The sequence below is a fragment of the Mytilus edulis genome, chromosome 2 (genome assembly GCF_963676685.1).
Source record: "Mytilus edulis chromosome 2, xbMytEdul2.2, whole genome shotgun sequence".
In the NCBI taxonomy this organism is placed as follows: domain Eukaryota; kingdom Metazoa; phylum Mollusca; class Bivalvia; order Mytilida; family Mytilidae; genus Mytilus; species Mytilus edulis.
The window spans coordinates 25414924-25429215 of NC_092345.1; the positions used below are offsets into that span (position 1 = coordinate 25414924).

Consider the following 14292-nt stretch of genomic DNA (forward strand, 5'->3'; position numbering starts at 1 on the left):
CACTGGACTTTAGGCAAACAACAAACATCTATTAAAATGTAGGTAAAACAGTAAAATTGAAATCCTTGTGAAGATCAAAGCAAGTACTAACCTTTAAAATACCTTCATTTGATGATTTTATCATTGAAATGCTATAATTCAATATTCAATAATTAAATATAAGGCTGTACTTTGACATGATTTGCTTTTTACAAATTGTGACTTGAATAGAGAGTTGTTTCATTTGGCACTCATACCAGATCTTCTTATATCTTTATTTAGTAAAAATAAACTACATTCCATTCACTCAATAGCCATCTTCTCGTCCTCTGGTAATGTGTGTCTAGGTTGAAATTCAATATGTGTAAACATTGATCTAGCTTTTTATGTCAAAAGTTAGAATTTCGAAAGATATATTTCAAATCTGTGGAGGTATTCAAAAACTCAAAACACATGATTTATAAAAAGTTAAGATCCTGGCACTACGAGGTTTACTATATAAAAATGAAAATGTGTTCAAAAATATTGAAATATTGGTTTGTTATCTAAAAATCTTACAAAACTTATCAGAGCTATAGCGAAAGACTAATGTACCTACAATCAAACAAACAAATTTAAAAAGTTGAAAACAATCAAATAAACAAATACTTGGTTAGAACAAGAATGGACAATAATTATAAATACATTCATTCTTGTATCATAAATATATATAACTATGTATAAACATAACCTTCTTTAAATAAAAATAAAATTGTCTAAAAAAATAAACAAAACAGTTTAGATGCATAAAAATATAATATAAATATAATAATCACAGATTAAGTATTTAATTCATTTAAAACAGAGAAGACACAAAAATGTTTCACCTGTTTAATGAATATGTACAGATAAATATATCAAGGAAATAAAGAAATGGGTCGAAGACAAAAATTAAGCATTTTCAAGATAATGAAACTAAATAAAATATATTAATGATCATTGTCCTGTCTCTTTTACAGCCCCCCCCCCCCCCCCCCCAAAAAAAATAAATAAAAAATAAATATAAATAAATAAATAAATATAGACTGATAGCATCTGCAGATGGCTAAATACTGGATCAAATTTAATACATTCAACATCCTATAAAATGAAATAATCTTTCTTAAAGATTTTCATCAATTCACAAATAAACAGTATATCACAGATAATATATATAAAACAATATCAATCACAGCTAAATATTAAAAAAATAATTGTAGACACTTTTTTGGCAGTAACTTTTGGAAAGCATAATCAAAAATGTACTAATATAAATATATAGACCTATTGATGAAGAATCAGTTATTTTTTTACAATACTTGTCATTGGATAGTGCTTAAAGTTTTAAACAAATAACTTAATGCCAAGAAATGTACTGACTCCAAAGTCCTGTCTGGAATTTTAAAATTATCCCACTATATGAAAGTTTACACCTGAAACCAAGTCAAGTTTAAACATCAAGAAGTATTTTTTTCCCCTACTTTATATGTAATCTTGCAATCTAACACTTGATGATAAAAACAATTAGAACTAAACTGAATTATTATTAATTCTACAATTAAAATAGTAACTAAATGCATAGATTTTGATAAGCAACATACTAACTTACATTATTTTATTGATGTTAATGCTGATTAATCATAAACATGTTAATAGAATGAAATTCAAAACAGTGTGGCTGTGGCCATTGATTGACACATCAAATTCATCCATTGACTGGGACAATTTAAGTGAACGTTTGTATGTAAAGACCACTGCTCACTATGTACTTTTTAAAGACACTTAAACTATGGGGTCACCAAAGGTTCTCAACACCTTTATAAAGTAATTCGAATAACTAATCAGAAATAACCCGATGTTTTGAATTATATCAATTATATAAGTCAAAACATAAAGGTTATTCCTGATTAATTTTTTGAATTATTTTATAATTAAAGGCGTAAAGAAACCTTTGGTGACCCCACAGTTTAAATGTCTATCGTAGGTACGTCTTGAACGGTGGTCGTTACAGACAAGCGTTCATGTAAATTGTCCCAGTCAATGGATGATTTTAATGTGTCAATCAATGGCCACAGCCACACTGTTTTGAATTTCATTCTAAGTTATTTATTGTAAATAAGGTCATACAACATATCCTTAAATTAATCTTATAAAGTTACATTAACTGGGATATAAAATTACTCATGTAAGGCCAAAAAACAACAGGTTTTTGAATTCAATTGTCTCCCCTTATGCAATTAAGTGTTGGAAGACAAACCTTTTTGAACAATCCCTCCCCCCCCCCCCCCCCACCACCATTTAGATCACAATTTCCATCCAACTTTGGAAGATAGGGGCCCTTGTAATCTAAATGATTTACATTTCTTAATTAATTTAATCAAATTGTTCAACATTTGCTTTACATTTTACAAAGAAATTGTCCAACTATAAGAATCATTCTCTCTTACACATCTGCCAGCAGTACATGGTTATATGAACTCTGTAACCAATTGAAATAAATGTTACTTCTGTCCACTGCCACTTCTATACACACATAACTTGTTCCTTCATTGGCTGACAGTAATTGACCATGTGATCCCTGTAGTCAGGAGTAACCAAGTCAGAACTTTTGATGCACTGCTGTAATGCATAGTCACAATTGATTGTTTCATCTGAAAAGAGAAAAAAAACATGAATAGGGTCCCTATGTGTCATTCTTAAAACTGAGTGGACTTAATATAAGCAAATTTCTATACAAAATTGAATATTCTGCAATCAAAGTATCCATTGATTTAAATCTATAAGCAAGTATGAAGATTTTCATGTTGACAGACTGACATTTCAGAGCTTATTAACTGCTAAAATCAAAATGGCTATTTCAATCTAAAATCTATTTACTTTCTAAATCTCAATCTAAATTCAGAGGCATAATTATCGGACTGTGTGTATATCAATTGACTTAGTTGATTGTGTACAGTTCTCGACACATAGACTTATATATTACCTTTGTTTATCCATTTATCCTGAGCTATATACATTACAGCAGGTACACAATATTGGGCTACTCCATACTGGTCAGGATTTGTGGAGTTGGACATCCACACTGGTAACATCAAATGTGTATAATGCTGTAACAGAAAAACAGTCATTCTTAACTTCAATTTATAAATATGATGTCTTATACCTCGTAATCTCCATGGAGGTTTTAAATGCAAGAGGATTTAATGCTCCTCTTATATTGCCATAAGTGTTTTTAAATCTACTGCTATATTGTTTGAATGAGAATGTTTGTGCTTAAATAACCTTTTAATCCTTTTGAATGCCTGTTTTAAGGTGTTCAGTTTAATTGAAAAAAAAAATCATTATTCAGGTCAACATCTCACAAGGGGAGTATCCCCATAAAGCAGGAAAATTGGAAGGTTTGATGTCATTATAAAGTTCAATGAGACAGTGGAATAGCAGCAAAAAATATATATCTCAAAATCTGAGAAAGTGACCTAACAACAGAAAAAAAATCAATATCTAGGGGGCAACACCAGGCCTTCATTAAGTGACAAATGTCTACATACTTTGTCAAGCTAAAACCAGATGCTCTGCAGGGCGCAGCTTTATACGACCTCAGAGGTTGAACCCTGAACGGTTGGGGCAAGTATGGACACAACATTCAAGCTGGATTCAGCTCTAAATTTGGATTGTGATTAAATAGTTGACACAGCATAGGTTTCTGACACAGAATGAATATGGTCTAATGAACTTAAAATTTTTGTTTTGCCTTTGAGCAAATTTCACTATGCTGTTGAAAATTAATCCTCTCAAAAAAATGTTTGAAGAAATTTTCTTTTTATTTATGAAATCTGAAATGAGAAAAATTGAATACTGTGCAATTGAAGATTTCTTGCTATTGCTGAGTACTGTGCAATTGAAAATTTCTCTAATGAACTTAAAATTTTTGTTTTGCCTTTGAGCAAATTTCACTATGCTGTTGAAAATTAATCCTCTCAAAAAAATGTTTGAAGAAATTTTCTTTTTATTTATGAAATCTGAAATGAGAAAAATTGAATACTGTGCAATTGAAGATTTCTTGCTATTGCTGAGTACTGTGCAATTGAAAATTTCTTGCTATTGCACAATACTTTATATAATAATTTTGGATCCTGATTTGGACCAACTTGAAAACTGGGCCCATAATCAAAAATCTAAGTACCTGTTTAGATTCAGCATATCAAAGAAGCCCAAGAATTCAATTTTTGATAAAATCAAACTAAGTTTAAGTTATGTAGATTCATAATTTTTGGTCCCGTTTTCAAATTGGTCTACATTAAAGTCCAAAGACCCTATCCCGTTTTCAAATTGGTCTACATTAAAGTCCAAAGGGTCTTTGGACTTTAATGTAAACCAATTTGAAAACAGATCAAAAATTAAGGATCTACATACACAGTTAGTTTTGGCATATCAAAAGAACCCCAATTATTCAATTTTTGATGAAATCAAACAAAGTTTAATTTTGGACTCCAATTTGGACCAACTTGAAAACTGGGCTAATAATAAAGAATCTAAGTACATTTTTAGATTCATCATATCAAAGAACTCCAAAGATTCAATTTTTGTTAAAATCAAACTAAGTTTAATTTTGGACCTTTTGGACCTTAATGTAGACCAATTTGAAAACGGGACCAAAAATTAAGAATCTACATACACATTTAGATTCCGCATATCAAAGAACCCCAATTATTCAATTTTTGATGAAATCAAACAAAGTTTAATTTTGGACCCTTTACGCCCCGCCCCTTATTCCTAAACTGTTGGAACAAAAACTCCCAAAATCAATCCCAACCTTCCTTTTATGGTCATAAACCTTGTGTTTAAATTTCATAGATTTCTATTAACTTATACTAAAGTTATGGTGCGAAAACCAAGAAAAATGCTTATTTGGGACCCTTTTTGGCCCCTAATTCCTAAACTGTTTGGACCACAACTCCCAAATTCAATACCAACCTTTCGTTTGTGGTCATAAATATTGTGTGTAAATTTCATTGATTTCTATTTACTTAAACTAAAGTTATTGTGCAAAAACCAAGAATAATGCTTATTTGGGCCCTTTTTTGGCCCCTAATTCCGAAACTGTTGGAACCAAAACTCCCAAAATCAATCCCAACCTTCCTATTGTGGTGATAAACCTTGTGTCAAAATTGCATAGATTTCTATATACTTAAACTAAAGTTATAGTGCGAAAACCAAGAAAATGCTTATTTGGGCCCTTTTTGGCCCCTTATTCCTAAACTGTTGAAACCTAAACTCCCAAAATCAATCCCAACCTTCCTATTGTGGTGATAAACCTTGTGTCAAAATTTCATAGATTTCTATATACTTAAACTAAAGTTATAGTGTGAAAACCAAGAAAATGCTTATTTGGGCCCTTTTTGGCCCCTTATTCCTAAACTGTTGAAACCAAAACTCCCAAAATCAATCCCAACCTTCCTTTTGTGGTGATAAACCTTGTGTCAAAATTTCATAGATTTCTATATACTTAAACTAAAGTTATAGTGTGAAAACCAAGAAAATGCTTATTTGGGCCCTTTTTGGCCCCTAATTCCGAAACTGTTGGAACCAAAACTCCCAAAATCAATCCCAACCTTCCTTTTGTGGGATAAACCTTGTGTCAAAATTTCATAGATTTCTATTAACTTAAACTAAAGTTATAGTGCGAAAAACCAAGAAAATGCTTATTTGGGCCCTTTTTGGCCCCTAATTCCTAAAATGTTAGGACCAAAACTCCCAAAATCAATCCCAACCTTCCTTTTGTGGTCATAAACCTTGTGTTAAAATTTCATAGATTTCTATTCACTCTTACTAAAGTTAGAGTGCGAAAACTAAAAGTATTCGGACGACGACGACGCAGACGATGACGCCAACGTGATACCAATATACGACCAAAAAATTTTCAATTTTTGCGATCGTATAAAAAGAGACAAGCAAAAAACTCAAATATCTTTGGAACCTTAAGTGTTTATGTCCTGTAAAACTGTGTGTTCTGACAGTGTTGTTTGTTTACTAGATTAAGCAGTATATAGAATTCTGAATATGTTAGAAATCACCAATAAAACTAGGTTTGATATACAAATTGAATGATTTGAAGCTTCTGATGAGAATTTTGTACATGTACATCTGTAACATATCCTTGCCAGCACTGACAACATAACTTACCTCTGGATATCCAGTGTGGTTGTCTAATAACTGTAATTCTTCTGCTGTTATCTGGTAAATTACACCTTCAACGGAACAAAATGGATTCAACTCAATGTTGGCAAAACCACCTGCTTCAACATCTAAACCTGAAATAAAATTAATCAGTTTAGGTATAATCTAATTTTAACTACAACAAAACCAATGACTGACAGACTTTTAAAATTTTAATTGTAAAGTTACAAATCACATCTGACCATTATTTTAAATAACATATATACAAATAGAGCATAAACTGTTATCACAGAGATATGTCTCGCTTTTTGTAATTTAGATAATGCAAGTGTTGTAAATAAAATAGAAACACTCAACATGTAAGTTTTGCAAATATTCAAAGTCTATGAACCATGGCTGAAGGTATATGGCTAAACAATCTCCATGGAAATGAGATGTGTCAATGCTAATACAACTGCATACCAAATACCATTCACTTATCAAAAGTAGTTCCCTTTAAACAAACCTAAACACAAACTGATGCATGTAAATTAAGCAAAATTTCAAAGTCTATAGACCATGACTGAGAGGCGGGGTCAAATAGTCTCCATGGAAATGAGATATGCCAATGTTTATACAACTGCATACCAATTATCATTAACTTACCACTAGTGGTTCCCCATAAACTGACTTAATTACAAACTAATACATGAAAACTAAGCAAAAGTGACCTAATTACAAACTAATACATGAAAACTAAGCAAAAGTTTCAAAGTCAATAGACCATAACTGAGGGGGAGGGGCCAAATAATCTCCATGGTAATGAGATGTGCTAATACTAATACAACTGCATACCAAATATTTTTGACTAACCACTAGTGGTTCACCATAAACTTGACCTAATCACAAACTAATACATTGTTGACGCCGCTGCCCCCACTGACACTGACGGCGGAAACAGCATGCCTATGTCTCGCTTTTTGACTCCGTCATGCGAGACAATTATTTCTCTAATTTTTGTGCTATTTTCACATTTCCTGACCGGTGTGAGAAAAATATTTCTCCTCACTAGTGAAAAATCTGTTCTCGGCAAATGATTAGTCGAAATTTGATTATGACGTCAAAATGTTTTGTATTCTTCTCAATTTTCCTATTGTGACGTCATGAAAAAAGGCGACCTTGCCTGATGACGTCGCATATAAAGAGCACAATTTTCTGAAAATCTTTAAAAAAGAACGATAAAAAGCATTAGAGAAACAGATTCTGACACTATAACTCGTGTATTACGATATTTCTCCACTCTCGACAGTTAAATTTTATTATTTAAAGGGCTCGGCAAGCCTCGCGCTTTAAATAATAAAATTTAACTGTCGAGAGTGGAGAAATATCGTAATACACTTGTTGCAGTGTAAGAATCTATATATATCAAACTGATGACAAACCTTTTTTGTTAAACACAAGCTGGAAACCATACAGAAGCCCCCAATATCTGCAGTTCACTTCTCTTTTTAAATAAGCAGATACCCTGAAATAAGAGAAAAAAATCACATAATGATACATATTTAGCCACCAGTTGTTTTTTAGGCTTTTTTTCATAGGGTTGCTGTCTGTTTGGTGATTCTTCTCATCCACTTTTACTCATCAGTAGAGAGAAGTGAAACATCAAAGAAAAGCAAACAAGCTTTTAAAACATTTACATGATATACTATGCAAGGTGAACACAATTAAAGGTGCATGTTGAACATAATAAAAGATGCATGCTGACACCCTATAAATTACCAAATGACAATTGAACATATCATATAAGCATAGATGATTTAAGATGTTAATTTTATTAGGTCTTTGGATCACTGTGCAATAATTTCTCATATAAAGAGGAAACAATTGGTGAAAATTGCTGCCTTTGTTGTTAATTACAACTGTTCTGTGGATGCAAATATTGTGCACTCAGTGTAATAGTACATACAATATGATTTTATTTTTATGTTGATATTATTTAAACAGAATATCTAAGCTATTTTCCTTCCAAAAATGTCAGTATCAAGGCAAGAATATGGCACTCATTTTTTATGTTGTCTTGGACTTCCATTTTTTAAATTTTCCTTGGAGTTCAAAATTTTTGTTATTCTTTTTTATACTGCTTCAATACATATTGTTTGAAGTTGGCACAGCCAAGGATCTAAAGTGAATCTTACCTTGATGGGTTCATGTCAGGTCCATAAGCAAAGTAATATAAATATCCTGTAGGTGCTCTAGCATTCAAAGTAAAACACAGAGGAGCAAAGGGTGCAACTGGTTCCTTCTTTACTAGTTTCTTCACTTGCCTATAATTCAAAGTAAATAAATTTGTTTCATCTACTATGGGTTCATTATTATTCGTTGGATACTAATTTTCTTTGGTTTCGTAGGTACCACAAATCCAAATGTTCATCGAATAGCATATTTTCAATAGGCTTTGAATACAGAGATTGGCAAAACCACGAAATTAAATATCCATGGAAATTCAAGTTTTCAGCAATCCACAAAAATTGATACCCACAATAATAAATAAATCCACAGTATTTGTTCTGAACTTGTACTTTATATATATTTGAACAGTCAAATTGTATTTATCATATTTTCATGCCTGTTATACAGTCGCCAACTGTAAAATGACTTGTTTGTCACATTGAGAATATTTTTCCATAGACAGTCAAGTTTATTTAAACTTCAATAAAAAAACTGTGCTTGCAGAAATTTATGTTGTCTTCTTTAATTTAAAAATTGATGGTTTTTATCTAAAATATTTTTTTTGGTACAGATGTAAGAGTTGCAGTATAAAGCTAGCCTGAGAGGACAACCATATTTTGTTTCCTATATTGTCTCGAAATGTAAATTTGATTTGTACTTGACTTGTAACAGGAGAGAAATATTAATGTTAGCTGGGCAAATCCTCACATTCAACCTATTTTTAAGGCTTGTACAAATAAATTTCCAGGCAATTTATAATTATATATATATAATTATACTTGGAAAAACAAATTTGTAAGAAACCAATCAACATAATGTACTCTGTAATAGAGTTATTTCTATTTGAACAAGGTCATACCAGAAATGCAGTATTAAATAAAACAATTGAGCTGAAAACACTAATGAAATTGTATTATAACTAACAAGAATTTTATTAAAGCTACTTACTTTGGCTTAGAGATTTCTGCAGCAGTGGCGACCACTTGGAAACTGGATTTAGTAGAATCACTGAAAGTAATAATAACATGACTTTTTGGATATGTATGTAGCATCCTAAGACTCAAATATTAGCAAGCAATACTGGATGACTTGAAAATAGAAATTTTTGATAGTTTTCTTCCGAGCCCAAAATGTAACAAGAAAAATCATTTTAGTTTTATTTTAATCCAACAGAGCATCTCAAGTTAACTGTTTATAAAATTTGTTTATAACTTGTATATAAGAATAACAAATACACAAATTTAGCAGTACTGTTAAGCTTTTATAAACAGAAGACTGAACTTTGACCTCCCAATTAATTTTGTTTTCTTCTTTTTTTGGATTGCTGCCTGATTCCATCATTCACAGCACACTAATAACATCTTTTATTCAAATATAATATTGCATCCAGATTGTTAATTTTTTAATTTGATATAGGTTATCACAGTGGTAAAAGTTTCTATGACATCAGAGCATTTTATTCTTCTTTTGTAATCAATGTACAGTGGTCCAAACCTTTGGCAATTGTATATGTTTTGATTCATCAACTTAAAACTACTTGCTAACAAAAATGTGATGAAAATGAAATATGATTGGACGCTTTGCAAAGATTTTGTCGTAACCACACTCACTCCCGCATTTTCTCCAATGAGAGAGACAGAACTTGACTAGTCCTCTGGTTTGTACTAACATGAGTAACATAGCAGGTGCTACACGTGGAAAAGCATCTGCTACCTTTCTGGGCACCTCACTTAGATGAGGGTGGTAAAGGGTTATTTTCGTGCAACATGTTTTGCCATTTTTATTTCACATGCAGCCGTGAAAAAGGTTCGTTATTCGCCATGTTTCGTGAAATCGTTAAAAAGATCAACGTGCAAGGCATTTTTAATTGTTCGTTCATCGTGAAATGGCAATTTTATTTCGTGGTCTTCCGTGCAGATACCCCCCCCCCCCAACCCCAACCCCCCCCCCCCCCCCCCCTTTATGTCCCTCTTAGATCAGCCCAGGTTTTTTTATTGGATTTGTGTCTCTTAGTGTTTTCTATATTGTGTTTTGTATACTATTGTTTGTCTTTTTATTTATTTTTCATTTTTTGCCATTTTATTTTCAGTTTGTTTTCGACTTATGAGTTTGATTATCTCTTTGGTATTGTTTGCCACTTTTTCCAGACAATTTTAGCCTTATTTAATTACTAAGCTTACCTTGTGATCTTTGTGTTGATTGTCTGCAAAATACAAGAAACACATGAACACACATATGCAATATCAAACATATTCAATTTTTATAATTCTAATTTTCAATCCCAGTTTGTAGACATATTACCGGTATTAATCTTAAATAATTAAAAGAACTGTTTGAAAACTGAAACTAAATTTGTCTATAGTAAAAAAGTTGACAAGTAAATCAAAAAATGCATTCATAATAATGAAAAATTAACATAATGAACTAAGTTACACAAATGTCAAATAAAGTTATATCAAAATTTTAGCTATCATTAATCTGTTAATTTGTTTGTTTGAAATCTAGATCAAGATTTGAATATTGGGATCAGGACAGATATCAACAATGAAGTTATGTGGGATTTATGTTGCTAAATATTTATTTCTATAAGGTGTGGAATGAGGAGGTGGGGGAGGACCTTTTTCTGGACGTTGGGACCAAGTGTTTTTAAGCTAGTAATTTTGAGATTGATCCTTTCGGGATCTGGAAATTCTTTTTTTAAATTTCGGGGTGTCTGGGTTTTTAAGCCTGGTATTTCAGGAGCAGGACCCCTCCAACCCCCCATCTGGAATCTATATTGTTGTTGAACTATTTAACTGAATTATTTATAAAGCTGACAATCAAACAATACATTTTTGGTGGATTTCCTCGGTATAAATGAAGCACAAATTTGAATGTTCAACCAAGCATTGTCTCATAGGATTGTATGCAAACCTCAGCAAAACAAAAATCCAGTATAAATGTAAATGTATTTTTTCTCCAATCCATTAAAATAACCAACCAAAATTAATAAACCCATTTAGTATGTAAAATCTTCATAAAAAAAAAAACTTTACTTCTCAGACAAAAACAAGAATGTGTCCAAAGTACATGGATGCCCCACTCGCACTATCATTTTCCATGTTTTATGGACTTTGAAATGGGTAAATATCTAATTTGGCATTAAAATTAGAAAGATTATACTATAGGGAACATGTGTACTAAGTTTCAAGTTGATTGGACTTCAATTTCATCAAAAACTACCTTGACCAAAAACTTTAACCTGAAGCGGGACGAACGAACGAACGGACGGACGAACGAACGAACAAACGGAGCCACAGACCAGAAAACATAATGCCCCTCTACTATCGTAGGTGGGGCATAAAAAGATATATAAATTAATAATTTGCATATAAAGTAGACAAACCTGATCAGGTGGCAGTTGATCACAAACCATAGCCAGTAACGGTTTCTCTTCTTCACTTCTATCAGTCACACAAACATCTGAATCAGTTGCAGCAGACGTCAGATAATAGTTAGGAATTTTGTCGTCTGCTTCAAATCCTATACTACATCCACTGTCAGTTGCCATAGAAACAACAGATGGTGATCTGAATAATACTTTTGGTTTCGGAACATCTGTATCGGAAGTAGGTTTTTCAAAATGGAAACTGTTTCTTCTTTCTCTTTTTTTCGGTGAAGATTTTCTACTTGAAGCAGAGGAAGGTCTAGAAAATGAATGACTTCTTTTGACATTAGTCGTAACACGACCTGGTGTCATTAGAGAATCACTTATACAACCACAGTTTTCACTGACTGTCATGCATTTCTTTCTATACATATCTAACAAGTCAGTGTATGACTGTCCATTGTCCTTTGGTGTTTCAGACATGTAATCATCGTCTGTTTGCAGACTTTTAGTATTAAGTTCTAAATGCATGATATTTTCTTCAGTTTGCCTTTGGAGTTCACAGTCAACGTCTGTCAATGTGGACTCAGAATTAAGATTAATAAACGTAGCCTCATCTGATGTCTCCTCTCGTCTCATCTGAATACTTTCTTGAATGGCCAAAAGTTCCTGATCTAAATCATCAAATGTCAAGGTTTTGTCATCTTTAAGAGATATCTCTATCTGATCTCCAATCTTATTTTCTGTGAATATTGATTGGTGTGGAGGATATTCTCCTTCAAAATAAACTTTTGATTTTCTAGATTCTGTTGATTCAGACTTTCTATTGGTTACCATAGAGAAGCCTGACTGAGAAGACTCTGAAGACCTTCGTTTGTGTTTTTTTCCTAATTTAGCAGATGACGGCCTCACCAGCTTGTTAAATTTATTTCTAGAACCATCCGAACTACTACGAAGTGATGAAGCCCCAGGACTTGGTGATCTTGCTGGGGAGGGACTACGACGAGGACTTTCTGCGCCTAAAGTGTAATAAACACTCCCATCATGTAACACAGACTGAATCTGTAATGTATTTGGTGCTTTGTATCTTTGTCTATTCCTGCATGCATGTACCGAGCTCTGCTTCCCATTCACATTTTTATCACTGGGTTCAGTTGACTGGGAACCAGATTGCCCAGCATTTTGGGATGAAGATATATTTTGAGATTTACTTTCAGCATATCTGTTGTCATTCTGGTCTTTAATATTGTCGTCATCATCATTATCATCATCTTTCTTCATTATCACCTCATCACCAGGTTTACAACTTTCTTTAGATTTTTTCTTGTCTTTTTCAATTTGTTCTCCTTTGTCTACAATTTTTATCTCCCCCTGAACTATTTTGTTTTCTTCAGATTTAGATTTTTCAGTTTTATCAACAATTTTGATATCAACTTTCATAGCTATTTCCATTTGTGTATTCTCAGTTGATACAGTATTTGTTGTGTTTTCTCTCAAGCCTTCAGCAATTTTGGTATTTTGGAATTGTTTCATGTCTTTACTTTTTTCACCATCTTCTTTAGAGCCCTCAGCAAATCTGACCAATTTTCCCGCAGTATTTGGTCTACTTTGGTTTTCGGTTCTCTCACTGGTTTCTCCTGGAATGCATTCCTGGTTTTGTTGAAGTTCAAGCTGGTTTTTTATTCTACTGTTGATATTACTATCAAAAGGTGTATTTTCTTTTCCTTTGCCATTTATTTCTGTAACAAACATCCTTGGTGTAGGGGTTGGACCTGAGATGGACATAAATTTTTGAAAATTAAAAAAAAAAAATACGTTTCTATTGATCTTCCTAAAAATGTGACACAAAGTGGAAAACATTGTATTTAACAATAATTTCAGTGGTTGTCGTTTGTTGATGTGTAATTTCGTGGCCGTTTACAGCTGACTAGAGCTATGGGTTTGGCTCATAGTTGAAGGTTGTATGGTGAACTATAGTTGCTAATTTTTGTGTCATTTGGTCTCTTGTGGAGAGTTGTCTCATTGGCAATCATAACACATCTTTTTTCATATATTTACCATATGACTAAATCATTTCAATATATTTTTTTTAACCTGTTTCTGAGAAATTAGAAATAAATGAGTGTTATAAATACCAGAAAGTCCACTGTTTGTAGTCATTCGGGAACCAGTTGGACCTATTGGTAATGAATCACTTTGGTAAACACTACAACCAGAAAAGATAATTAAAATTAATCTAAGTTAAATTTTCTCATTTATAAAAGTAAATCAAAATCTGAAACAGAGTATACTAAAGTAACTAAACATTTAAAATGTCATTGATGTCATTGAAGGCATATCTGTTTTAGATTTTGTTTTAATTTAATATAATAATTTTCTTATTCAAGTTAATATACATTTATAAATTTTTATATGTATACCAATTTCCCAGAGAATTTCCAAACTATAAATTTTTAAATGTTCAAACAAAAATAATTGTTCATAGGCAAATGTATGTATTCTTTGGCAAAACCATGAAATCAAATATCCATGAAAATATAATT

The 14292-nt window shown here is 32.0% G+C and overlaps 1 protein-coding gene across 5 annotated transcripts in view; it reads right to left on the minus strand.

Annotated features, from left to right (window-relative positions):
- Positions 1-1931: 1931 nt before the first annotated feature.
- The window catches only part of LOC139511812 (titin homolog), a 33085-nt gene continuing 20724 nt past the window's right edge, over positions 1932-14292 (minus strand). For all 5 annotated transcript variants that reach the window (XM_071298902.1, XM_071298901.1, XM_071298900.1 and 2 more), the window contains 9 exons: positions 13885-13955; positions 11768-13521; positions 10563-10585; positions 9331-9390; positions 8349-8477; positions 7596-7678; positions 6181-6308; positions 2981-3104; positions 1932-2648 (listed from right to left, as the gene is read on the minus strand). In XM_071298902.1, coding sequence (XP_071155003.1) covers positions 2521-2648; positions 2981-3104; positions 6181-6308; positions 7596-7678; positions 8349-8477; positions 9331-9390; positions 10563-10585; positions 11768-13521; positions 13885-13955 — 2500 coding nt within the window. In that variant the 3' untranslated portion in view covers positions 1932-2520. The remainder of the gene's footprint in view (positions 2649-2980; positions 3105-6180; positions 6309-7595; positions 7679-8348; positions 8478-9330; positions 9391-10562; positions 10586-11767; positions 13522-13884; positions 13956-14292) is intronic.